This window comes from Mustela nivalis, assembly GCF_964662115.1.
Source record: "Mustela nivalis genome assembly, chromosome: 18".
NCBI lineage: Eukaryota > Metazoa > Chordata > Mammalia > Carnivora > Mustelidae > Mustela > Mustela nivalis.
The window spans coordinates 6,720,789-6,746,954 of record NC_139037.1 but is presented as its reverse complement, the minus strand read 5'-3'; the positions used below and the strand labels follow the sequence as shown (position 1 = coordinate 6,746,954).

General features: G+C 45.9%; 1 protein-coding gene and 1 long non-coding RNA gene across 2 annotated transcripts in view; one reads left to right on the top strand and one right to left on the bottom strand.

Moving 5' to 3' along the window:
• Nucleotides 1–26,166, bottom strand: part of LOC309853205 (polycystin-1-like protein 2) — a 160,645-nt gene that overhangs the window by 74,800 nt on the left and 59,679 nt on the right. Inside the window, exons 3-6 of the mRNA XM_082711039.1 lie at nucleotides 11,799–11,963; nucleotides 9,343–9,522; nucleotides 5,985–6,095; nucleotides 3,379–3,526 (exon numbers count right to left, since the gene is read on the bottom strand). Coding sequence (XP_082567165.1) covers nucleotides 3,379–3,526; nucleotides 5,985–6,095; nucleotides 9,343–9,522; nucleotides 11,799–11,963 — 604 coding nt within the window. The remainder of the gene's footprint in view (nucleotides 1–3,378; nucleotides 3,527–5,984; nucleotides 6,096–9,342; nucleotides 9,523–11,798; nucleotides 11,964–26,166) is intronic.
• LOC309853216 lies at nucleotides 1,595–25,330 on the top strand. Its single transcript, XR_014305580.1, has 6 exons — nucleotides 1,595–2,036; nucleotides 2,751–2,893; nucleotides 13,523–13,716; nucleotides 22,376–22,506; nucleotides 23,189–23,398; nucleotides 24,698–25,330. It is a non-coding gene; the product is annotated as an uncharacterized lncRNA (long non-coding RNA).

Here is a 26,166-nt window from a genome sequence, read left to right as displayed (position 1 = left end):
AGGTCCTAGCTCTAGAGTTCTCTATGGGTTTTAGAGGGGCCTGTGTTGCTAGTGTATCCCAGTCCAACTTCTGCCCCTTCTCCATCCAGGTGCCCCCCAGGAAACCTGTGCCACAAATCAGTTTCCTGGTACCCAACCTACATATTCTCCAAAAACAATTTCTCTAAACTGGCTGGCAGCAAGGCTGTTCATCAGCAGACCCCTTTTGAGTTTTCCAGCATTGTCTTTCATTTTTTCCCACACACCTCTGAAATCCTGTTGTACTACGGGGCTCTAAGTTCCGTGAGGAGACCTCAACCCCTTCACATCCATGACCTCCCTTGCTGTACCTCCTCTGGTCCTGCCTGGTTCCCCCAAAAGACTTCAGTCCTTTGTGACCATCACTTCACCCTCCACATAATTCCTCTGAGCCTCCCAACATTCTGTGTACATCTAGGTCACTCTACGTTTCATGTTGTCTTGAGAATTACCGATTTCCGGGAAGTCTCCCCTGCAGACTCAACTGTGCGCAGAGGCAGCTCTAAATAGACCCCAAAATGACGACAATCTCCGAATAAGTCAGTAGGTGGCGCTAAGTTACCCAACACTGGACAAGGACAACTTTCACCTTCACAAATTGTTCCATAAGGTGCATAATAAATTTCAGAAACAAAGTTTTCCACAACAGAACAGTAAAGCAAAACAGCCTTAGGTTCAAATGAACACAAGACATGGGAAATGCAAGGTGAAAAGGAGCTTCTAAAAGAGAAATTCTTAGACTTTTATTACACTGTTTCTATTTGAGATTGGATTCTCCCCAGTCAGTTCATGCTGTCTACAACAGAGCTCGTCTGATTTAGGTTTTAGCTTAACAAGGAGTTAAGCAGAAGCAGGGTTCTGTACAAACACATGAGAGAAAACCACAGTGATGGTCACACAAGTTATGTGACTTCTGTGTACTTAAACTTCATGCCATTCCTAAAATTCTAGCTGAGGCTGCTTGTGCTAAAAAAGCATCAGAAATACATCTCCCAAATTTAACAAAAATTATAGAAGGTAGTGGCCAGGTAGTTTCAAAGTCCAACAAGTTTTTTAAATAGATGAAATTGGGTTATTTGAGAGGAGTGATGGCAGATGCTGTCACCATCTATTTCTTTCGGAAAGAAAATTTCAGTGACTTTGGCTTCAAGCTAATGCCGAGAGGGACTGCAAATGTAAAACTGATTACTGTTTCTCTTCAATTATCAAAAAACCACAGAGAATCCAGAGAACAAGATAAAAACACCCTTCGCCTCACCATCCAGAGTTGACAAATACTAGCATTTTGTTCCATTTTCTCCAGTTTTTCGCTACTGTTTGCTCATTACTGGAATGTCCTTGTTTAACTAAAGGTCTTAGAGAGCTACTGACAGTCAATTTTGACTAATGCCAAATGCAAGTTGTTTAAAATTTGGGGGCTGGAAGATTGTGTAGCTGAGCATTTGTTGTTTTACCAATGAAATGGTAGCAGCAGGAAGAAACCTGCAGAACAAGGCCATGGGCATTTATGTCACTTAAACATTTTCTTCCCCAGAGTATCTTCACATGTAATTTCTCATTTCACTCCAGGAAACAATCAAGGCAGTCATCAATGTAAATGCAACAGGGAAGGAAATAGAAACCTAAGACCAGAAATTGTCTTGCTGGCATTAGAACCTTCCGGAGAAGGCATTTTATTTTGATGGCACAGAAGGATGTCTGAGACCACTGAGGACTGTTGAGTTTGAAACTGGCACTCAGTGGGACAGATTTGGGCCACGGATAGAGCTGGCCCCTCTTGGACCCGCCCCACCCAGGGCTTCCTGCAAGCAGAGTGTGCACAGGGATGGATTCAGAACCTCTAGCTCCCACAAGGTAGAGCTGCAGACGTTGTGGAGTTAGGGCCTTCAGGATTTCCCTGGGGATTCATGTTGAACTCAGGACTCCTGGAAGGAGCCGCCAAACCCAATGAGCATCTGAAAATTCTGGAACATTCTCAGGCACCCAGCAGAGCAGAAAAGAGCTTACCCCAGGCCCAGGTAAGACTTGGAAATGTTATGAACTCGATTCAGCCTCTTAACAGGCTGGGGAGGCTCTGCTCCCCTAGAGGATTCAGAGCACAGTCCCTTCAGGCCCTGGTGCCCCCATGCTGTGTAATCCATCTTGGGGGGGGGGCTTCAGGGCCTCAGCTTTGATGCCCGACAGTCCTGTCTTGCACCACTATGCTGCCACTCACTAGCTGCATGGCTTGGGCAGTGCTGCTTTACCCCTCTGAGCCTTAGTGGTTTTGTCTGTAAAAACAAGTTAATGATTACCTAGCTCAGCGCTATCCAGTAGAAAAACAGTGTGAGCCGTGTTACTGTGTAGGTGTGTATGTTCTGATAGCCACATTGAAAAAGTAAGAATTGGTAAAATTAAGTTTAATAATTTATTTTCTTTAACCCAATATATCTAAAATACTTTCATTCCAACCTGCAACCAACGTAAAAATTAGTGAGATATTTTACATTTTTTATGGGAATTTAGATGGAGGGAACTAAATCTCCAAAATCCTGGATGTATTAAACAGTTACAGTGTATCTTAGGACCTGCCACATTTCAACTATTCAATAGTGCATGTGGCAGGTGGCTATTCTATTGGATAGGGTTGCAGTGAGGGTGAAATGAGATTATATGTGAGATTATATGTGAAAGTTGCTTGGCTGGACTGTTTTTAATGTTGCTACTATTTTTTTTATCAATCTTGCCAACAGAAAACATTCCCACACCCAGGTGAGCTTCTTCACCTCATTACCGACTCTTTGGATGGTCACTTGGGAGAGAATCTACCCAGAACCAAGCCAAAAGGACCCAGCTCTTCATGACTGTGCATGTGGCCTCCATCATGAGAAAACCTGTGAGTGCCACTTCCTCCCCTTCTTGAATGTATGCCCCTTGGTGTTGTGGCTGTGCCATTCCTTCCATCAACAGGTGGAGTCTGTTTCTCCATCTGTTGAACCTGGGCTTGACCATGGAACTTGCTTTGACCAAAGAGACATTAGAAAATATGACACAAGTAGAGATTTGAAAGATGCTTGCATATGAGGCCTTGTTCTTACTTGCTGCTAGAAACCTTGAGACACCATGCCAGTGAGGCTAAGCTAGCCTGTTGTGTGATGAGAAACACACACCCATAACCAACATTCAGCTAATCACCAGACATGCAAGTGAGGAATTCTGAGGACATCCACCCCCAGGGTGAACTGGCTCAGATAAGCAAAGCCACTTAGCTTATCCAAAGAAGCCAGAGAAATAATACTGTAAGCTACTAAGTTTGGGATGTTTTGTTATGCAGCAGAAACTGACTGATACAGCCCTACTTAAGTCTCAGATTCCTCTTACCTGAGGGGGTAGTAGGGATCGAAAGTGTGGCCATCTCCTGTACTGATTATACATGACAGGTTTCCAATGAAGGGAGAGAGGAGCCATGTCAGGGAGATGGTGACATTGTCAAAGATGAAACTCTCTTTGGACACCATCAGCTGGAGGCCTGCAGATCAAAAAGGGAAATGCTGTGTGCCATCAGAAATCAAAATTGCATGCTTCTATTTAAAACCTACTCTCTCATATCCACTTGTCCTTCATCATTAGGTGGGGCTTTCAAAGGTTTCTTAATTTTATTTTTACTTTTTAAAGTTCTTTTGAATTTTGTTTTGAATTCATAGGTAATAGGTGACCAAGTTACACAATTTGAAATGTGTAAAGGGTTCAGAATGAAAAGAAACCCTGCCTTCCATTCTTCAGCATATCCCCCCCAACACACAGAGGCAATCACTGTTACCAGTATCCAGGGTCACTTTCGGGATATCTACACATTCCCCCCCCCCCCAAGCACATCCATGCTTTCCTATTTATACAAATGGTCCATGATGTATATTCACTATTTGACACCCTCCTTTTTTTTTTTTTTCACTTAGTATATCTTGGAGATTGTTTTGAATGAATTCAGTTAGAGCTGCCTTGTTCTTTGTAATGGCTGCACAATGTACCCTAATTTATTTAACCAGGATTCTATTGATTGTCTAAATGTATTTTATCATGTTTAAAAAGACAAAAGGCCAAGCACCTTTAGGAAAATTGACTGGGCTAAGGTGGCTGATGATTCATTGTAAGCCATTTAGTGCACATTAAATTTTTTAAAACTGAGCTTTCAAAGTTAGCTTGGAGGATGGGGAGTGAGGTAGAGTTTGCCAGGGTTTCATACAGGCCTGGGCTAATTGTGCAGCATAATCTTTCAGTTTCCAAGCACTAACGAGGAAGGAAGAGATAGAAGGAGCTGAATGTAAGCGAAAAGAACTTTCCTGAGCTTCTCAGGAAGTTGTCACTGTCCTGATTCACAGCTGTCTGAGGAAACTTGGACTGTTGCTAGGCCCTCCTGGGCACTGTGGTGGGGGGCACGGGATGGGGGAATGCTGGATAAAGTCTCCTTTTACAAATCAGAAACACTGTGATCAGAACTCACTAGTTCACAAGGGGGCAGGATATATGAAATCAAAGTTGGGGCAGCAAATCTGTTCCAAGGTCTCTAGACCTAATATACCTACTAGCCGCAGCAACACATTGGTCCAATGACAGTCACACTGCAACTGGCGGACCTCCAAAGGGCACCCTTTGTCCATTAGCAAAACCACCAAATGGAAACCACTGCCAAACCCCATGGCCTCTTCTTCCCAGAAAATAGAATGAAGACATCCTGCACTTACTCCACCTAAGTGTGTCTAGCAAACTGATGTTGCTGGTGAAACCTGTCCTCTCCTCATCTCTTTGTGGTCCTCCCTCCTACACCCACGGACCCTGCTCTCTTGGATGGCCCTTGGGGACCCCAGCATTCCCTGAGTCACTTCTTCCCTTCAGAGCTCCCTGCACCATCACTTACGCTCTCTCCTTTCTGTTGGTGCTGTTGTGACTAATTCCCTGGACAATGGCGTAGGGGAAAGTGGTGCTCATGTACACTTTGAGTGGGAATGTAAATCAGTGCAGCCGTTTTGAAGTGTAATTTGCAATCTCGATTAACATTTAAAAAGCATATACCCTAGGACCCAGCATTTCCTCTACTAGGGATCTCGCCTCTAAAAATGACCAGGCACATGTCAAGATAAATGCACAAGAATGAGCGCTACAGAGTGACACTTAACAGCAAAAATCAGAAGCAACCTGAATGTCCATCAGCAGGGGACCAGTCCAATGAATTCTGACACAGTCCTATGATGGGATACTGCACAGCCATTAAAAGAATAAGGTTGTGGCTGGGAAGAACATCCAGGATATATTATGAAGTAAAAAAAAAAATGTTGAGCTATAAACTAATATATTTAACATGATTACATTTTATGTATATATATTCATACACAGTCACGTCTATGAAAACAGTTTAAAAAGCAGAGAAGAACTTACTCTAAACTAAACATTTAACGGTGGTTTCCTTAAGGAGAGTAGGACTATAGAATTGAAGGGAGGAATTCTTTTTTCTTGATTTATAAAACTTTTATAAAGTGTAGTAATACGGGCTATTTTTATGGCTTTCGAAATTTGTAGTTTTTAAAAGTCCCTGTGTGTTCTAAAATGCAGCCTATGGGCAGGGTGGTGGTTGAGTGGGCATGGGGTGTCGTAGCGAGACCTCTTTTAACTTCTTTCAGTCATGCAATACTGGTTTTGTCTGACGTGTTTATTGGGTCACCCATGATATTTCATTGGAAGGGTCCTGGGAATTAAAAATTATACATTTTTTATTTCTGGCTTGACAGCTCATTTCTGCAACAATAGCCTCAGACTCTTTACCCCATGACACTAGGCCACTTCAGGGGGTTCAGCTGCAGGGAATCAGGTGTGAGTCAGGAAGTCTCTTAGCACACAGATCGGCTCCCATGGGAGGCTCCTCCCTCTGCTCCAAGTGGGGCTGGACCTGGTGTAGAAACAAGGGAATTCCTTGTTTCTTGCTGAGGACTCACCTTCCTGGCACTGATACCGCACCCACAGGTAGCTTCCCTGGGTGGGGCACAGGTCTCCAAAGTAGGTCCCATCTGCTGCCACCTGGCATACTTGCAGCCCCTGGCACTGGCCTGGGAAGTGCCCAAATCCCAGCAGGAGCAGGAACAGTGTCAAAGACAAAAAGGGACAGGTTCAGACAGAGACAGATGACCTCCCGTTCGTTCATTCATTCATTCACCCACCATCCGCCCAAGAAATATCTGCAAGCATCCACAGAAGACCAGACAGTGACCTAGGTACTAGGTGGAGAGAGAGGTAGGATTTTTGCCCTCAAGCAGCTCAGGGGTCTAGTACAGGGGTTCTCAAATCTTACGATACACCAGCATCTCCTGGAGGGCTCTGGTCGGCACAGATTTCCAGATCCTACACCCAGTGCTTCTGAGTCAGAAGGTAGGAGGGAGGCTGTGTAAGAATTTACTTTTCTAATAAGCTCTCAGGTGATGCTGATGTTGCTGGCCCAGGCACCCCACTTTTAGAACCACCGGTCCAGTAGCATCCAGTCAGATGGCCTAATGTGGGAACTTACGTTTTGAGAACTGGCAAAGAGGGGAAAGATCAGGAATCCTGTCCAGGTGCCCACAAAAAGCAGAAGCATGGGGAGCCCAGGCCAGAAACTTCAGGTCATCCCAACACCTCTCCCTCCTGCCCAGGCAGATGAGTTACATGCCTACAGAGAAGCCTAGGAAGAGGACAGGCAGGTGGTACCTGGTTGTAGGACTGAGCTCCCACTTCTGTGCTGGGTGTCAGCTGGGAACCCCCTTAGCTCCTAGAGGCCATTCCCTGGTCCTAGTGTGTGGCCCTCTCTTATCTCCCAGTCAGCAATGTACTATAGGATCTGTCTCACACTTGAACTCTGATTTCTCCATCAGCCCCTTCTTCTCTCTAGAAGCCAGAGAAACTTCTTGGCTTTTAAGGGATCATGTGGTTAGATTGTGCCCACGTGAATAATCCAGATTAGGAATCATAAATGCATCTGCAAAGTCCCTTTGCCATGATATCTCATCATACCTAGAGTTCCAGGGATTAGGGTAGCAAATCTCGGGGGCCATACCTCGGCCTATCCCAGATGGGAATACATAAGAGGGCAGTGTTTTTCTTTTCTTTTCCTTTCCCTTCCCTTCCCTTCCCTTCCCTTTCCTTCCCTTTCCTTCCTTCCTTCCTTCCTCTCTCTCTCTTTCTTTCTTTTTTCATGCATAATGCTTTTCATCCTGTCTTTTCATCCTCTCTCTGACCGCAGCTGTCTCTGGACAGGTCCTCCCACGTGGTCCTCGCCTCCACCTCGTGGTGCTCAGCCTCCACCATGATTCTAGCAGTGTCTGGAGGGCCCTGACTTCCAGTTTTGGTAAGTCCATCCCCTCCAGCCATCCCTCTGGCCCATAGGAGTAGCAGTGGCTATCCATTGCTGCTAATCTTGGGGTGGTATCATTATCCCCTGTTTGATTTCTCAGCACTTCCATGCTGGGTAATATATTCCCTGCATTGAATTTCCTCTGCTGAAAGGCCTGGCATGGTTTCTGTTTTCCTAATGGGACCTAGCTTGCTACACTCCTTAGTCAGAGTTCCGTGCCCTTACTATGTGCATCCACAGCCCTAGACTACAGTCTCCAAGAGAGAGGGAATGTTTTGCTTTGTTTTTGTTCACTGCTGTATCTCTACTCCAGTGCACAGAACAGTACCCAGCACATAGCAGATGCAAAATAAGTTTTGCATGAGTAAATACATAGCACCTTTTCTCCCTTCTTTGTGGCATTGAGCACAGTGTTAGGTAATTGCTTGTATCCATATCTGTCTCCCCATTAGATTGCGAGCTCTTTGAAAAACAGACTGATTCCTCCCTTTATCCACAGAGCGCAGGAAAGAGCCTGGCACAATGTTGGGCTCAACGAATGTTTATTGGCCACCTGACAATGAATGAGTGAGCATGGCACTTAGATACGAACAGATTCTCTTGGGATCCTGCCCAGCTCTGTTCCTCTGACCCTTCCCAGAAGGATGCAGGGCTCCTTTCCAAGGTGCTCTTTGGGGTATGGCTGCAAGGTTTGGGAACTTGCTTCTGGGCCTTTGCTTAAATAGCTCACTGAGTCCCCTCGAGGTCTCCATGAGGGAGGCACACCCTTCAGCCCGTTCAGCCCAGGCCTTTCCCTCTCAAGAGGGGCCACGGCCTTAGGAATGTGAGAGCAACAAGGAGAGTGGGTGGGAGCCAGGTGGCAGATTTCAGCATTTCCTTCCCCCGCTATGTGCTCTAAGGGTCCAGGGATGATGTGGACCAGACATGGAGAGGGAGACATGGCAGACTTCCCCAAACCAAGCACGAGACTACTTGCCAAGTTCTGGGAGTACAGGGCATTCTACACTGAAGCTTCACAGGGCCTTTGGGTAGGGGCAGAGCCCTTCGGCAAACTGCTGAGAAGCCCATGTGTTGAGATCCAGCCTGAGGCCCCAGAGCTTTCAGCTTGGGCATAGACTGCTGTGTCCTTACTTGGCCCAGAAGCAACAGACCACCTGCCTTCCTAGCACCTTGCAGGTCCGACACTACTAACCACAGCAGAGAGTAGGCAGGCCCCTATGTCTGTGTCTAGAGTTTCTGAGAACTTTGCACCACCCCCCAGGAGGGTGCAGGGAACCCCCATCATCTCTGAAACTGAGCCCTTATCACCAGGCAAGTGTAGCTTAGAGGAAGATTTAATCTAATTTAGAAAAACAAGGCCATGCAGAGCCCTTCTCATATGAACAAGAGATACCCCCAGGGATGTGTGTTTCAGCATTATTCATAATAGCAAGGATTAAGACACAACCCACTCAGCTCTCAACAGAGAAAGAGACACATTATGGTATAGTTATACAACAGACTAAACGAATAAACTGGTACAAGTATCAACGTGGATAAGAGCAAATTTAAAGCCATACTCACTATTGTAGTGAGGGGACGTTAAGCAAATATGGCATAATGTTAAGATTTAACAACGAAGAGTAGTGAATCTGTGCGAGTTCACTGAAATATTTGTATATAATACATATGATATATGTTTGGAGTACTTAGAAAGTTTTAAAAATTTATAAAAGTAATGTTTCTTGCGTGCAAGTGGAGTGGGGAGCAAAATGCCCCCTTCACCCATCCAGGTGGGTTTGCTGTCCCGTGAGGAGGTGAGCCATGGCTTCCTTGCTTCCCTGTATGGTGCTACGGGCAGAGACTGGCCTATTTTCCTAATGTTGGAGGCCCAGATATGAAGCTTGTTCAAGCCTTCCAGACCCTTTTGCTGAGGATGGGACACCAGGAACTGCCCTTCCTCCATAGACAGAGCTGTCCTTGGGTCCTACCTGCCACTTCGTCCTTGACGCTGGCCCAGTTGCATTCCTCCTCCAACGGGCCTGTAGCACCCTGGGTGCAGTAATGCGGGGTGTGGCGCCCGTAGAAGGCGTCCTGGATCTGGATGACCTCCCCTGAGCCACAGTGCATGGTGACATTGAGGCCATCACAGGCTAGACTCTGGCCAGCACCTGCGACAAAGGAAAGGGGACACCTTAGGAGGGATCACGGTCATGCCTGGGCAGGTTGATGGGAAGTGGAAGGGTGTCCGGGGTCAGGGCTCTGATGAAGGGACACAGCAGGAGCTGGGTCCACAGGGGTGAGAAATAGAACGTGGTGGGCATGAACACGGCTCTGGTCTGCACCACCCATGCACTGGCTGTGTGACCCTCTGCGAATTATTTCGCTTCTCTGTGCCCCCTCAGCATGGGGGAGAGTCGGCACCACAGCACATAGGGCCTGTAGGAGGATTAAATGAGTTTATACTTGCAGAGTAAGGGCTATACAACTGGCAACTATATTCTATTTTTTTCCAAGATTTTATTTATGTATTTGACATGGGGCAGTGGGAGAAAGAAAGCACAAGCAGGGGGGAGCAGCAGGCAGAGGGAGAAGCAGGCTCCTTACTGAGTAGGGACCCCACTTTCATGTGGGGTTTGATTCCAGGACCCTGGGATCATGACCCAAGCCGAAGACAGCTGCTTAACTGACTGAGCCACCCAGGTGCCCTATATTCTCCTATTTTGGGTACCTTCCTTGAGCCTTTTCTGAAAGCAACGCCTGGCATATGATAGATGCTAAATAAGCATTTGCTGAATGAATGAGTCTTTATACCAGTCCTAGAAACTGGGCTACTGTCCTCCTCACTAAGAACATCAGGGTCATGGGGGTCACTGTGTTGAGACCCCACTCCAGGCTAGCTCCTGGCATGTGGTCCATGTTCAGTAAACATTTTTTGGAAAAGAACAATCTGGCTCAGACCAGCAGAGCCAGAAAGTAGGAAACTGGATCCGTACTCAGTCCTGTCTGCCTGGTGGGAACGTCACAGGGTAGGGGATGAGACCAAAATCTGTGTTTGTTTCCTCCAGCTGCTGTGCAAATTCCCACCAAACTAATGACTGAAGCCAGTACAGATTAATCATCCTCTAGTTATGAAGATCAGAAGTCCAAAGTGGGTCTTACTAGGCTAGTATCAAGGGGTGGTTCCTTCTGGACCCTCTAGGGGAGGGTGTGCTTGCTAGCCTTTTCCAGCTTCTAGAGGTATCCACGTTTGTTGGATTGTGACCCCTCCTCCATCCCCAAGGCCAGCGACCCTGCATTTGCCAGTCTCTCTGACAATAGAGTGGCCCTGGGCAAGGAGCTTATCCTCTCTGAGCCTCACTGTTCTTAGCTTTAGAATGGGCCTGCAACAGAAGAGCAGAGGCACTTCTGAGTACCTCTGGTGAATGCACACAGAGTGCACAGCTCTGTGCCTGGAGGTCCCGCTGGATACGTGTTAGCTGTTCATGGTGTGACCTCGGAGCTTGACTCCCAGATCCTGGGGGCTGGCAGATTCTGAGACTCGTTTCAGGTTGGGTGCAGAAGGGGAGCAGGCTTTGGCAGGGCTGTGATAAATGGGGACGTTTTATGACCCACATGTCCCTGAAGCTGCAAGTTTTCAGAATTAGCCAGGCTAGGGGCCTACATGACACCTATTTAAACCCAGACATAGGGGAAGTGAGGCAGGGGGCTCTGTAAGTACCCAAACCCAGAGTGGGCCCTGGGAGCTAGGATTCTTCACTGAGGAGCTTGGAGGAGGGGACTGAGCCAGGAAGCCTGAAAGCTTCTGTCAAGCCTGGCTTGAAAGTCAGGAGGCCATGGCCCTGAGGCTCTAAGACCAGGCCCCTATACCAGGGCCCCACATGGCAGGCAGCACACAGGGTGGGACTATAGGCCTCTCATGCCGGCTCTTACACGGAGTCCCCAGGGAAGGGGCCCCGGGTGCAAAGGGGTTCAACCATGGACAGCAGCTAGAAAGGACACAAGAGTGGAGAGTGGGAGAATTCAGGAGTCTGGGATGCTGGACGGTCGGGACTCAAACCCAGGCCGGCCAGGGTCGCAGGAATCAAGGGTGAGTGAGAACAGCCTCCTGGGACCACATCTCCTTCATTGGAAGAGTGGAAAAAGAGAGTAAATAGGGCTGGGCATTTGCTCCTAGATGCAGGTATCTGAGAGGAAAAGGGACGGGAATGAAATCAGTTAAGCAGGTAGGCAGGTAACTGGACAATGAGAGGCAGGGTGTGAGCTGGAAAGATGATATGAGACAGGCACAGAGCACCACCCGGACAGAGATGGGTGGAAATTTAGGGAAACACAGAGCAGAGACAGAGACACAAAGTCAAAGAGACAGAGACAGAGTTGGTTACAGAGACACATAGAGAACACAGAGAGACAGAAGGAGGGAGACCCACAACAGAGACCAGCTCACCAAACTCGCAGATGAAGGCGAACGGCTGCGTGCAGTTGTCTGAGGCCGCCCACCCAAAGGAAGCGTCTCTCTGGATGTAACCACAGGTGTTTGGGGCAGGAGAGGCCTGTCCTCCGCGCCAGTGGCTGTAGCTCACACTTGAGGTGTCCAGCCAGCTCCCTGACCCTGGGCATGGGAACACAACCACCAAGACTTAGAAATGTTTCTCTGACCCTTTTTTATGGACAGGGCTGGCCTCAGCTCAACTCTGGGAAGCACGAGGTGCTCAGTCAAGGCTGACGGGCGGAACACCTCTCTTTCCCATGCCAATGAAGGGACTTTGCTAGCTGTTACCTTCCAACATCCAGGCAGAAGAACTCAACCTACAAACCAGGGTGCCACATCAGGAAGCGCAAACAAAGTGGTTTGATTCAGTATATGATGCTTCCAGCTCTGTCTCACTATAATCTAAAAAAGAGCACAGAAGTATGTTCAAAGGTGTTCTGTAGAGAGACAGAGGCCCTTGTCAAATATATCTGGGCCATGCTGAGTTAAAATGGAAGCAGTTTTCCTTACTCTGAGACTCTTCAGCCCCTGGAACACCTTGGTGTGCTCTGGAAGAAATGCCCTGTGCATGTGCGTGTAGTACAAAGGCATTTCGAGGACACTAGGAATCTAGAAAACACTAAATATAAAACATTTACTCGGGGATGCCTGGGTGGCTCAGTCGGTTAAGTGTCTGCCTTCGGCTCAGGTCACTATCCCAGGGTCCTGGAATCGAGCCCCACATTGGGCTTCTTGCTCAGTGGGGAGCCTGCTTCCCTTTCGGCCTGCCGCTCCCCCTGCTTGTGTGCGCTCTTTCCCCCTACCTCTCTCTCTCTGACAAATAAATAAAATCTTTAAAAACAAACAAACAAAATATTTACTCTGAAGACTCAAACATGTATTTATTCATTTTTAAAAATCCATACAAATGGATTTTTTTTTAATTTTTAAAAAATTTTAAAATTTTTTTCTAAAAAAATTTAAAAGTGAAAAAGGATATAAAATGAAAACATCTCCCTTCTCCCAACCTCCAAGGTACTCCCATTACTGGTGTGTTTCTTGTGAATTGATCCAGAGTGACTGATATCCACCTATCAGCATCTATGAGTGCCTTAAATCAATTTACACAAATGCCATCGTATTGTACCCGGCACCCTGTCTTCTTAAATAACATTAAATCTTAGGAGTGGTTTCATGTCAGCCCACACAGAGCTACCTCATGCTCTGTAACAGCCATGTGGTAGCTCTTGGTGATTTTCGAACAGACACAATTCTAACTGCACATGAGTGGATGTTCAATATACAGAAATCCACAACTGCTACGTCTACAAGTCAAGAAACCATTCAATAGATCTTGCCTGAAGATGCATTTTAGAATTCAAATCCCGAGACTATGAATTTCCTAAAACAAGCTTCTCCAACTGTTCCCTAATTAAGCCTTTCCATCCACTCTGATATAGAAGCCCACACCGAGTGACTCATTTCTAAAACCCAGTAGCTTTGAAAGGGCAATGTGATGTGCTGGGACACGGGCAGAGTCCTCACTGCCCTTCACTGGCAGCATCATCTTGAGCAAACCATTTCCTCCCCCCTGGACTTTAAGTTCCTCATCCATAAGATAAAAGTAGCAATGTGTACCTCGTGGGCGGGTGCAAGGGTTAAATATGAATGTTCATTTGTCCATTCTCTGCTATGTACAGGCACTGGGAAAACAAAATGGCCAGAATATGTTTCCTTGCCTCGAAGAACTCATTGTCTGGGAAGAAAGGCGACATGTAAAAAGTTGCAGTTATGCCAGAAGTAACCTCACAGGTTGTGGACAAGGCCTTACAGGTGCAGAGAGAAGGACTCGACTGTACTGGGGTTGGAGGAGGGACACCTCACAAAGTAAAAGGTAAGGAAGAGTTTCTGAGAGAGCCATTAAGATGAAACTGTCTAATGTGAAGGGAATGATGCCAAGTTCTAAACCTGCTTTAATCCTTAAGAAATGGGGAAAGGCATGTAGAAGTGCCTTTTTCTTAAAAAAAAAAAAAGATTTATTTAAGAGAGAGAGGGTGGCAGGAGGAGCAGAGGGAGAGCGAGAAATTGAAGCAGACTCTGTGCTGAGTACAGAGCCTGACGTGGGGCTCGATCTCACAACTCTGAGATCACAGCCCCAAAATCACAACCTGAGCCAAAACCAAGAGTCAGATGCTCTACTGACTGTGCCACCCAGGGGTCCCCTGGAAGTGCTTTGAAAATAGCTTCCTAATTATTTCCTGAGATGTTTTCTCATCTGTAAAATAGAAGCAACAATGTTATCTCACTGGTTATCTTAGAGATTGAAGGTGATAATGGATGAGAAGGACTAAGGATCGTTCCTGGGACTATTCCAGAAAGAACTGGAGGAGTCATAGTTAGTTTTAGTTTCAGGAACATTCAAACAATGAAAGTTTGCAGAGTGTCAGCAAAGTGCCAGATTCTGCACTAGGTACTGTGCATGAGCTGTTTCATTTGATCCACAAAACAGTCAAAGAGGAGGGTATCCTCATGAGAATTAGGATATATTAATTTGTTCCATGAGGTTCTGTGTAAGAAGCAATAGTTAGAATCACAGCCACAAGCTTCCCATGAAATACAGCTTTCACAGGACCTACCTTCTGTGGTTCCGTTCTGAACCAAGTTCCCTGTGAGTCCAATCCACCATTCCCTGTCCTGGGAGATGTGCTTCTGCAGAAACTGCTGGGTGTCTTCATCGTGAATAAAGACCAAATGGCCCCCTTGCTCCTCACACCAGCTCTGGGCACCATAGAAGGTGCGACCGAGAGGCACAAATTCATAGCAAGAGTCTCTGAAGGCCACTTGACTTTTCGAGCAAAAGCTGCCCTCCTCTGGCTTAGAGATTGTAGCCCTAAACCTCAGAGCAAGCCCCAAGAGCACCAAGCCCACTGCACTCATCCTTGAGCCACCGCTGGAGTGTCTGGATGGAGCTGGCACTCACGTCCTTCTTATGCTGCTGCCTTACAGCCATCTGTCATCCATCTTTCCTTCTCTCTTGTCATCAAATAATAGTACTGCCTCTTGTTTAAGAAACAAAAGCCTCAGGATGAATGTGTCTGCATTTTTGCTTTGCCCAGATCTTTGTTCAATTCCTGTTCCAAGTCCAATTAGTTTGCAAAACAGTCTTTGAGAAAAACATATAGCTGCTGTCTCACCTGTCTGCTTGTCATTCGATCAGCTGTTAGCTTCTGATAAGAATCCCTTGCTATGGGTTTTTCATTGCTCTTTTTGCCAGAAGCTGTTAGCATGTGGGAAGTATGTGATAAAGGAAAAATGGAAGGAAAGGGAGAGTGATGGGATGGTAAAAAACAAAAACAAAACAAAACAAAAAAAACCAAGATGCACTCATCTCCAGTGCTATTGTCTAGAGTGGTGGCTGTGCCCAAATGATAATCACATCCTGCCCAGCATGGTTTAAATCCTAATGGCTGTCTCCCTCTCTGACTCATCACATTGCTAGTCATGCCTGTTGGAGAAAACAGATTTTCTACAAAACTGTTCTGACATCATCATGAAAACAAGTTCTTAAAACTTCAAACCTGTCCATCCTCACCCACTTCCTAAACCCTCCAGTGGGTGTCATGACCTCTGGATCAAGTTCAAACTTCTCAGTTTTATATACAATGCTTGGTATGAACTTGCCACTGACAATATTTTCAAACACATTCCCCAAGTATGGGGTAACAGACTCACCCATTGCTGATGGGAGTGTAAATTGGTACAACCTCCATCGTGGGCAATTGGACCATATCGATTTTGACGATATTTTAAAAGCAGGAGCTCAACTTCTAGAAGTTTTACCTACAGATAAATTCATACATGTGCAATATGCTGTATGTTAAAGGTTATATATTACAGAATTTTGAAAGAAGGAAGGATTGGAAATAACCTAAATGTCTATTGATTAGAAAGTGGTCAACAAAATTGGTACATTCTCCAAATGCACAAAAGAATGAGCAGCTTCTTTCTATAGAAATTTAGAGGGATATCTAAGATTTTTGCTAATTTTAAAAAAGTATGAGACATTGCTGATGGTTCGACCCCATTTATGCAACAATATCTATGAACATTTATTTGTATTTGTGGAATATATCTCCCAAAGGACTTAAAAGAGACTGGCAGTAGTGATTGCCTGGGTCAGGGGTGGAGGGAGCAAAGAGACTGGGAGACAAAGGAAGGAGCAAGACTCTTTTTGTTTCATTGGCCACATTTTTGAAAATTTCTGTATTGTACTATGTGAACGTCTTACCTGTTCAAAATAGTAAATTCTTTTTTAAAAACATCTCCATGAGTCCATCATCCCCCTAACAGCTCAAAGTGCCAGCTCTTTCTATCATAGTTCACTGCTGGTGACCTTCCTTGATGCCTCTCTGTACCAATGCTGTTCCCTCTGCCAGGAGCCGTTTTTTCTGTAGTCCTGCCCTGTTCACCTAAACGACTTATCTCAAACATCAGTTCCTTCATGTATTTTGTAGAACTTGCCTCATATAATATGCTTTTCTCTCCTGAGTTTCCTTTTTCTTTCTTTCAATAAAAAATTAAGGTAGAGTTCACTTAGCATACAATCCATTGATTTAAAATATACAAGTCAGTGATTTTTAGTATACTCACAGAGCTGTTCAACCTTCACCATGATCAATTTTAGAACATTTTCATGATCCAGAAAGGAAAACCTTCACCCATTGGCATTCACTCCCAAACCTCCCTCCTATAGCTCCTGACAGCCACTAATCTCCTTTATGGGTGTGTGGGTCTGCCTGCTGTGCACATGTCATATAAACAGAATCACATAACATGCGGTCTTTGTGACCAGCTCCTCTCACGGTAGTGTTGGGTCTTCAAGGTTCCTCCATCTTGTAGCTTGGACCATTACTTCACTACTTTACTCTTTTTTTTTTTTTTTTTTGCACTCAGTAAAAGTTTATAGGATAAAACTAAATGAAGAGTTTTCTAGAACCATTACATTCTCCACCTCAGCTCCTTATTTGTTGAGTAATGTTTGTTGTTCGTGATAGCTTTCCAAATTAACTGAGTTTGACACAATAACTTGCTTCGGTGGTGGGAAAATGGTTTTAACTACTAACACCAGAGTTCCTCTTGGTGATATTTTCTTTAGGAAAATATCTTGATAGGCCATTTAGGTTAGGATGGGGAGACACCAGGGGTATGGTTTGCACTAAAGCACAAAGCACACTGCTGGTTGACTGGTCTGCATAAGACGTTAATGGCTCAAGATTGGAGAACTGACTACACAATGTGGTAGGACTCTAGAACCTTCAAAAAAGATATTAAGTGGGGCACCTGGGTGGCTCAGTTGGTTGGGTGTCTGCCTTTGGCTCACATCATTCTCAGGTCATGATCCTAGGGTCCCTACTCAGGAGGAAGCTGGCTTCTCCCTCTCCCTCTGCCTTTCTTCCATGCTTGTGCGCGCGCTCTCTCTCTCTCTCTCTCTCGAATTCTCTCTCAAATAAATAAATAACATCTTAAAAAGAAAAGGCATTAGGCAAATAGTTTCTTATAGCAGTGTAGCCAAAGGCTTTAGAGAACACAGTTGTTTAACACCTGGCTTTAAATTATTCCCTTGCTCTGACATAATTCAACTTTTTTTTCCTCCCCAGTCCCTGGCAACCACTACTTTCTGTCTCTATGAATTTATGGATTCTGGACATTTCATGTAAATGGAATTATACAAAAGTGTGACCTTTTGTGTCTAGCTGCTTTCACTCAGCATAATTATTTTGCAGGGTCATCTACATTGGAGGGTATATTAGTAATTCATTCCCTTCTATAGCTGAATAATGTCTTGTGTATGGATATACTACATTTCCCTTACCCATTCATCTGCTGATGGACATTTGGGTCATTTTATTCTTGCAGGAAAGGGATAGTCTCTTAATCTCTACCCATCCCATGACTGGCCACAGTAAGACTCAATGAACCTTTGTCAGACTGGTCCTTTCTCCCAGGAACTTGGGTATTGGAAGAGGTCAAGAGGATGTGACTGCTAGTTGACCTATGAATGGGACCCAGGCAATTAGAAGCTCCTCACACCCTCCCTGTCCTTGGAACGTGCATTCTGCTTGCCTTCCCCACTTCTAGAAGCTGTCCCAAGGACACAGCCTTAAGATAATGATATGGTGTTGAAACCATCTGGACAGTATACATGATTGAACCCAGTTAAAGCATCCATATAACCTTCTAAGATTTGGCCAGCGAGGACAGAGATTAACTCGTCTTGCAGCACCCAGGACAAGCATTTTATGTTAAGTCCCCCGCTTATTATCTGCCGCCTACCAGTCTGGACTGATTGGCTTCTTTCTTTGGTCTCTCCCTGCCCTACATGTAAAGATGCCAGTTTTCAAACCAACACCAGGACTGACCCTTGGCCCCCATTGCTTTCCCAGAAGCCCTTCCATGCCCTCTGGAGTAGCCCTGCCAGTAGCCCAGGGCAGGACTCGATGTCATTGCTGAGTCATAGCCTGCAACCCAGAAAACATTGCTCTCTTATCTCCGAGGGCCAAGGTTCTAATGAATTCTATTAGAAAACTATGTGGAAGGCCTCATACAGCGATAATGTATCTCCTGGGTAAAGGCTTAATTTATGACCCTCATGCAACATGCTTGGAGACATTTGATAACAAACGCAAATCTGCAGGCTAAATTCCACTTTTTCATTCTTTACATTCTGATAAATTCCAGACTCCTGGGCATGGAATTCATCTTGGTGATGTCAGCTCCCAGTGTGCCTTAACATCTGTGTACATGAAGAACAGAAACAGGACGTGGCTGGACCCATGTGAGTCTGTTACCAGTGTCTGATCCAGCTGCCTGGGCCTCCAAACCCGATTTTTGAGACCAGCAAGTGAAAACAGAGAGAGTGGATTTGGTTTAAATGGGGACTTAAGGCCATGAAAAGAACCATAAAGTTGTTCATGTCCTATGGCCCAGCCATCCCAGTCCTGGGAACAGATCCATTTTAGTTTGGGTTCTTCTAAAAGTTAACTGAGACAAGAAATTTAGAGAAAGCAATTTACTTAAGAGGGATTGCAGGAGACAGTGGCAGGAGAGTTGGGGAGTACATTGCTTTATGTGAATTGGCGTTTTTATTGGTCATAAACTGAATTGAATCTTTGCCCTCCATTCAGCTGAAAGACATTATAACAAAAGAATCCCCATGGTCCCCTCACCCCAATACAGTTTTATTTCTTTGTGGTTCCTTCAAGAGCTTCTTGCCTAGGAGATGGGTGTTTGGCCAGGCACAACTGTAGTGTTCACATAATTAGTTCATAGGACACTTCCCACTTGGCTTTAGATGGTAGGCCTTTCCCATGCTGCTGAAGGCTTTGGAATAGGCATGGTGGGAGCTGTGCTTCCTTTCCCTCAATAGATATTTACTACACCATTCCCACAGTGCTGGATACTTTGTGTGGTTTTCCTCATCTGTTTATTATGTGTTCAGTATTACAGTACTGGTCAACGCTGCTATGATATTCTTCTTGTTCTTGGCATTTAGCCTAAGCTATCTCCTGAGGGTTGTGGCAGGCATTATCAAGGACTCACCTTGACACCTCACACTTACCATGTTAGGCTTCTAAATGCAAGCTCCTGTAGTTCTTTGCCCCCTTCTGCTCACAATGGACAGGTTGATGGTGCCTGGAAGTTTGTACCTCTTGGGAGAGTTTCTCCAAGAAACTCCAAGAGTTTTTCTTGGGAGAAATTCTCACCCTTGATTGGCCAGTGTTGGTGGATCCATCCCCCAGATCCCTTAAGAGAACTCTAAAGCATGCTCACACCCCATCTCACAGCCCAACAGCCCAGATCGAGCTTCAGTTGCCCACGATGGGAACAGCCTTGAAGATGCACTGTTGACATTTTCCCTCTTTGTTTCACTACCCCATGCCCTTGTTGGCATTTCCTGGCTTCAGCTCCCAAATTAAGCTACTTGAACTTGAATCCTTGCCTAGCCCACAGCACATTAACATCTTCTGATTCTTGCCATGGACTTGGTGCTTATTTGAACCAGATCAGTTATCTTTGGGTTTTTCATGTTGTTGATCCCACTTGAAGACTCAGACTTCCAGATCAGATCCCATGAACATGTTTCACACAAGTGAGTTGTGTCTTGCACACTTTTCTGATGGTTTCAATTTTATACTTGGGGACCATCTCATAATGACCTCAGGCAATAGGATGGTGGGTGGTATTTTCTTGGTTTTTTAGATGTGTATGTAGGTGAGTCCATGTTTTCACCTATGCTAAGTTGTTTGCTTCTATAAGGTAGCTAGTAACCTGAGTCTTGAGGGACTTGCCAGGAAGAAAGGTGTGAGGTTGGAGATAGGGGTGGGGGCAGAACTAGTAGAAAGTGTATTTCAGGGAGAAGCCCTATAACACCAAATCCTTATTTCTTGGCGGTATCCCAGAACCAAGATAAACTAAAGCCCCCTTCACCATCCCCCAAGGGGTATTCTGCTGTTTGGGACATGTACTTTCTTTCCAAGAATGCCTCTTCTTGGGGCACCTGGATGGATCAGTCCAACTTGAATGTCCAACTCCTGGTTTTGGTGCATGTTGTGATCTTGGAGTCCTAGGATCAAGCCCTGCATTGGGCTCCGTGCTCAGTGGGGAGTCTGCTTGACGATTTCTCTCCCTGTCCCAGTATCCATGCCTACATGTACATGTGCTCTCTCTCTAAATAAATTCCTAAAAAAAAAAAAAGTCTCCTTTTATATGCTTGTCTGTATACCTGCATCCTTTTCTCAAGAACAGCTCAACTATAAACCTCTTCTCTGAAGTCTTCTACAGACATTTACAGGACTTAACTTCCATGGCTTCCATGTCCTCAGAGCGATTTAATCTACTTCTGTGTTAGCACAGTTTAAAAGTATTTAGCCCTTAAAAAAGAGAGCAAGAGACAATGAAAGAGAAACTGTGAGAACTTGTCTATAAAAATAAGTCCATGTATAACCTTTTAAATTTCTACTTTTAAGTTGTTTTACTCAGTGACTATTGTGGGTTCAATTGTGTCTTCCAAAAGGACACATTGGGAGTCCTAACCGTTGGTACGTGTGCATGTGCCTTCTTTGGAATTAGGGCCTTTGCAGATGTAATCAAGATGAGGTTGTGCTGGTGTAGGGTGGGTCCAAATCCAGTGACAGGGGTCCTTATAAGGAAGAGGGGAATCTGAGCACGGAGAGGAATAGACACAGAGGGAGAAGGCCACTTAAAGAGAGAGGCAGAGACTGGATGCAGGCACCATCCAGGATTGCTGGGAACCACACCAGAAGTCAGAAGGAGCAGGGAGGGGTTTTTCCCTAGAGACTTCAGAAGGATCATGGCTCCCTTGATGCTTTAATTTTGGACTTCTGACCTCCACAACTGTGACAGAATAAGTTTCTCTTTAAGCCACCATGTTTGTGGTATTTTTGTCACGACAGCCCTAGCAAACCAGTGTGATGGTGACAGCACAGTGCAGTCATGGGACATTCATTCATTCTGTAAATATTTGTTGAACACCTACTACATGCCAGACACTGTGCTAAACTCTGGATTTTAAATAGGACAGTGACGTGATCAGGCTGGCATTTTAGCCAGGTCACCTGGTGGCAGCAAAGAGGATGGACTGGAGTGGGTGGGACTGGAGGCAGGAAGGCCAGGAGGAGTCTGCTCCCAAGAGGTGAGCAATAGGGCGGACGGTGGCTAGGGGGCTGAAGGAAAGAGGAACTATGGGAAAGATTAGTTAGGAGGCTGAAACATGAGGACTACAGCAGTTATTTAAGTTGAATTTTTGTGAAGCTTCACTGACTGGGCCTGAGCACAATACAGTAGAAATTAAAGAGTTTCAGCTCAGGCATTAGAGGGCATTTCCTTCTCTACCAGTAATGCCCTCTGCCTTTCAGTCTTGTCCCTCCTACCTCTTAGGCGTGGCACATAGTTATAATACTTCTTATTTGCCTTCTTTTCTCCCATGTTAGGCTGTGAGTTCTTTGGGTCCAGTAGTTACGATGTCCCATCTCTCTATCTCTTATACCCAACAGACACTAGTCTCTGCATCTAGTAGTCCTTTGTGGAATTGATGAACCCTCCTAAGTTTTAATGGGGTACATTATGGTCTTCCATTTTAGTGGTGAAGCGTGCACTCCAGGGGTCCTAGGGCAGCCCTCCCACCACTCCCTACACCCTGCTTCTGCCCTGCCAGGCAGGCCTGTGGAGAGTATGGCATTCTGGAGCTTACCACTGTCACTCTCCCTTGGGGAGGCAGCTGCCCCTCTCCTGGACTTTGCCTGTCACCTTGAACCCTGCCAACCAAGATTTCCACATTATCTGCTCAGTTTATCACCCTGGCTAATTAAAGGCACCATTTAGAAGCTAACTTAATTGGAAAGCTGCAAAGTAATTTAGATATGATAACCTTATTTCCACAAAGGGAAATATTAACGCTTTTTTGGCAATGACTTTGTAATAGGAGATACAGAATTGCAAAATTACGCTGTTTTGTTTTGTTTTGCTTTTCATAGCACAAAAACTTTTCAAATTCAGTTTTTACTTCTATACCTCATGACTGCATTATGGATGCAACACATCCCATGGGAAAGGTGGCCTCTGGAAAGGCAGCCTCCTCTTCCTTGCTCCTTCCCCAAATGATAAGGTAAGAGGATCCCACATTCAAATCTCCCACCTCTGCCGCATGTTATGTGATCCACAGCCCATGGGCATAAGCTCAGGGAGCTTCAGTTGCTTCCTTAATAAAAAAAAAAAAAAAAGGAGATAATATAGTACCTGCCAGGTCTGTGCCAGAATTAGAAGATATGGTGTGTCCAAAATACAGAGGAGGGGGCACACATCCATGAACTCCTCTCTTCCTCACCAAAGGGCGGAGATGAAGGTTTTCAGCTTGCCCAGTGAGCCTCTCGGACCCTCCGAAGGGCAGACCGTGTGTGATCCTGTACCTAGTCCTCCGCCCTCTGGGAGTGAATCCCCTTCTGCAGCCTCTGTATCGCTCCTGGAGGCAACATGGACAGCTTGTGGCAAATGTGTGTGTGACTTGGGAGGAAGCCTGGGAGATACCCAACCTGACTCGAGAAGGGGCCCTGCCAGGCAGTACCTCCATGGTACTCCCGTCCTCCCCTGGCTCTCTGCTTCTTCCTGTCTGTCTCCCAGCAACCCCGGCTTCCAGGCCCCAAGTCTGTGATCATTCCCCTCTTCCCTCTCTCTGATGTACAACTGCTCCCATCAGATGGGTGGCACTCCATATTTGAGGGACAAATGAATGAATGAGTGAATGAACAAACACATGGGCTAATCCACTTTTTTCCCATTGCCACACACAGAATTCTCTGATGCTTGTACCAAGTAAACTGTCCTGTCATGCAGCCATAGCTACCTCTGTCCACCTTGGTCATATATGAATGTCATCTTAGCAACTCTCCTGCTAGCTCAGCACCGTCAAAAGAACTTTCCCTGATGATGGAGATGTCTCGTCTGCGCACACCAGTATGACAGCCATTAGCCACACGTGTCTGTGGAGCCTTTGAAATGTGGTTAGTATGAATGAAGAATTTAATTTCATTGTAATTAATCTGTCTTTAAATTTATATAGACAGCCATGTGCTGTTAGTGGCTTCGGTACTGGACAGCACAGTTAAGCTCCCACATTAATGCCTTCATTGGACATGATCTCTTGACTCAGGACATCGTTATCCACAGTATGAAGCCCAGATTGTACATCTGTGCACAATCCAATCCCTAAACCATTTTCCATCCCCATCTCAGTGGTAGTGGAGAGGAGCTGTGATGACAACTATGGCCTCTGGAGTGTTCGAAGCCCAGCAACATGGTTGGGCAAGTTACTTAACTCTGTGTGTCACTCTCGTTATCTGTGAAATGGGTTGGATACCTACTTAGGGCTTTTGTGAGGAGGACATGCATTCCTGTGTGCCGAAGGCTTAGAAGAATGCCCGACACATAGGAAACTCTCAATAAATGGCACCTATAATTGTCATTATTTCTCTCTGTCCCTGGCAGAGCCAGTCTGCCCTCACTCTCCACCCCAGAACTGTCCAGCTCTGTACCATCATTCACACTGGTCCTCCTCTCTGCCTATCCAAACGCTTCCCACTCTCAAGGGCTCAGCTCTGCAACCTTCTCCAGGAAGCCTTCTGTCCTAACCTTCCCTAGCCTGAGCACACTTTCCTTCCCTGGAACTCCATAATACTTGCTATCTGGGCCTCTTCTAGAGCAGCTGTAATAGGCAACTAGTTATTACTTACCGTGTACATGTCTTCACAGCCAGCCTAGAGCAAACTTCAAATCCTAGACTAGGTTATGGATGTCTGTTTTCCCTTCAGGGACAGGTCAGAGATGTATACATTGTATGGGGTCAAAAAATAAGTTTCTGAATATCATATTGGCTGATCTTTCCGATTTTTCTCTCTTGCCCAAGAAAAGAAAGGAAAGGAACATGCTATAAGCTCCTGCTTTATTCCAAGCCCCACGATGGACATGATCAGAGTTTTTACAGTTTAATTTAAACTTTGCAGCCACCTATTGGGACAGGTATTATAATTCCTCTTTGCAAGATGAGGCAGCTGAGGGTCTGAGATTTAGGCAAGTAGCACAGGTGCTCAGCTAGTAAGGAGAAGAGCTGGGCCTCTGGTGCACATAGGTCTGTTGGGGTTGCTAGGGCCAAAGATGGCCCAACAAGGGACCACACTGCTCAGGCACCACGTTCACACCCTTACTTAGTCCTTTCCCATGCCACGTTGGCTAGTTCTGGGCTTTGCGCTAACTAGCAGCAGGCAGTGAAGTAAAATGATGCCAATCCTGGGTTCGCCTTACAGGAGGCTGGCAGCTCCTGCTGCCTCTCTCTTGAAACACTTTAGGGAGGCTTTTGCTGTCATGGAAGGAGTCCAGCTATCCTGCTGGAGAGATCCCATGGAGACGGTCAGGCCAGGCCCTGAGACTGCATGGAGAGGGAGAGAGGCCCAGACCCAGTCTTCCTAGCCTGCCAGTCAACAGCCAGCTAACTTGCAACCACAAAAGGAACCCCAAGTGATAAAAGCAGAAACCAGTCAGAGCCCGGCAGAGCCCAATCAGCCCACAGAACTGAACACAGAGAGGTAAGAACAATGACAGGTGCTTTAACCGCTATGTTTCGGGGTGGTTTGTTTCACGGTAACGAATGACCAAACCTCTTGTTTAAGGTGAGCTACTTTCTTCTGTGTTCCCGTTGTCCTGCTCTCTGATGCACTGGCCAGTGTTCAGTCCACCTGAAGGCAGCAGATGCGTTAGAAAACCTGTCTGTGGCATACCCACATTTGCTCTCCTCTCTGCCTCTGATCCTCAGCCAGAGACTTCAGCAAGCGGCAAGCACTGCAGTATGGTGGGGAGGGATATGCACTGACGAGCTCTCGGCCAGAACTGGTCTCCTTCCCATCTCTGAGGTTGTAAAAATAAAGTTGCTAATGACCTCCTTGCAGGGGTGTGTAGGAATCAAATGACATGCTGCTCATCAGACACCTTACATGCTACTTGGTACGTGTCAGACATCCAGGGAATGGCATCGGTTAGAGGCTGGAGAACAGCTCCTACTCCTACAAGGCTCTTATCCCACTCTTCTTTTCTTAGCAAAGACCTAGAAAGCAGAGGTCAGGCTTCCATGGGGCCAGAGCAATGCCAGAGCTTCTTGACAGAGAGCAGCTGCTGCTTGTTATCTCTGTTTATGAAAAGGGAGGCTGGATGGTCAACATGAAGGCTATCCCAGGAACCACTGCAGGACCCCTAACCCTTTGGGAAATGTATGTCCTTTGGGATATGAAGACGCTGCCTCCTAACATGGGAGTGAAGAAGGCAGAACTGAGTTTCAGTAACCACCTCTGTAACTCCAGAGCTTGGCAACTAGTCCGTGTATGTTCGAAGAAGACACAGAATTATGTTCCTGCTTCATTCACTGCTGTATTTCCAGCACATAGTAGATGCTTAGTAAATACACGTTGAATGAATAAATGAATGTGGGGGTGAATGAGTGTTGCACTGCCTGCAGCAACACTGCAGGTTGCCTGTCCCAAGCCATTCCCTCCTTGTTCCTTGCTAATGGATTCCCAGTGTGAGTCTGGGGGCAACATGCTGCCTGGGGAAGTCACCTGATGGGTTTAAGAAAATCAGGGCACACCTGTTCCTCCTTACTGGGAATTAGTCTAGGGGTGGTCGTGTGATGCCATTTAGCCAGTGAGACTGAGAGAAAAATCTGCTCAGACGGTTCTGGAAAGGTTTTCCTTGGTATAAAGAGAGGGAGCTATAAAAAGGAAAT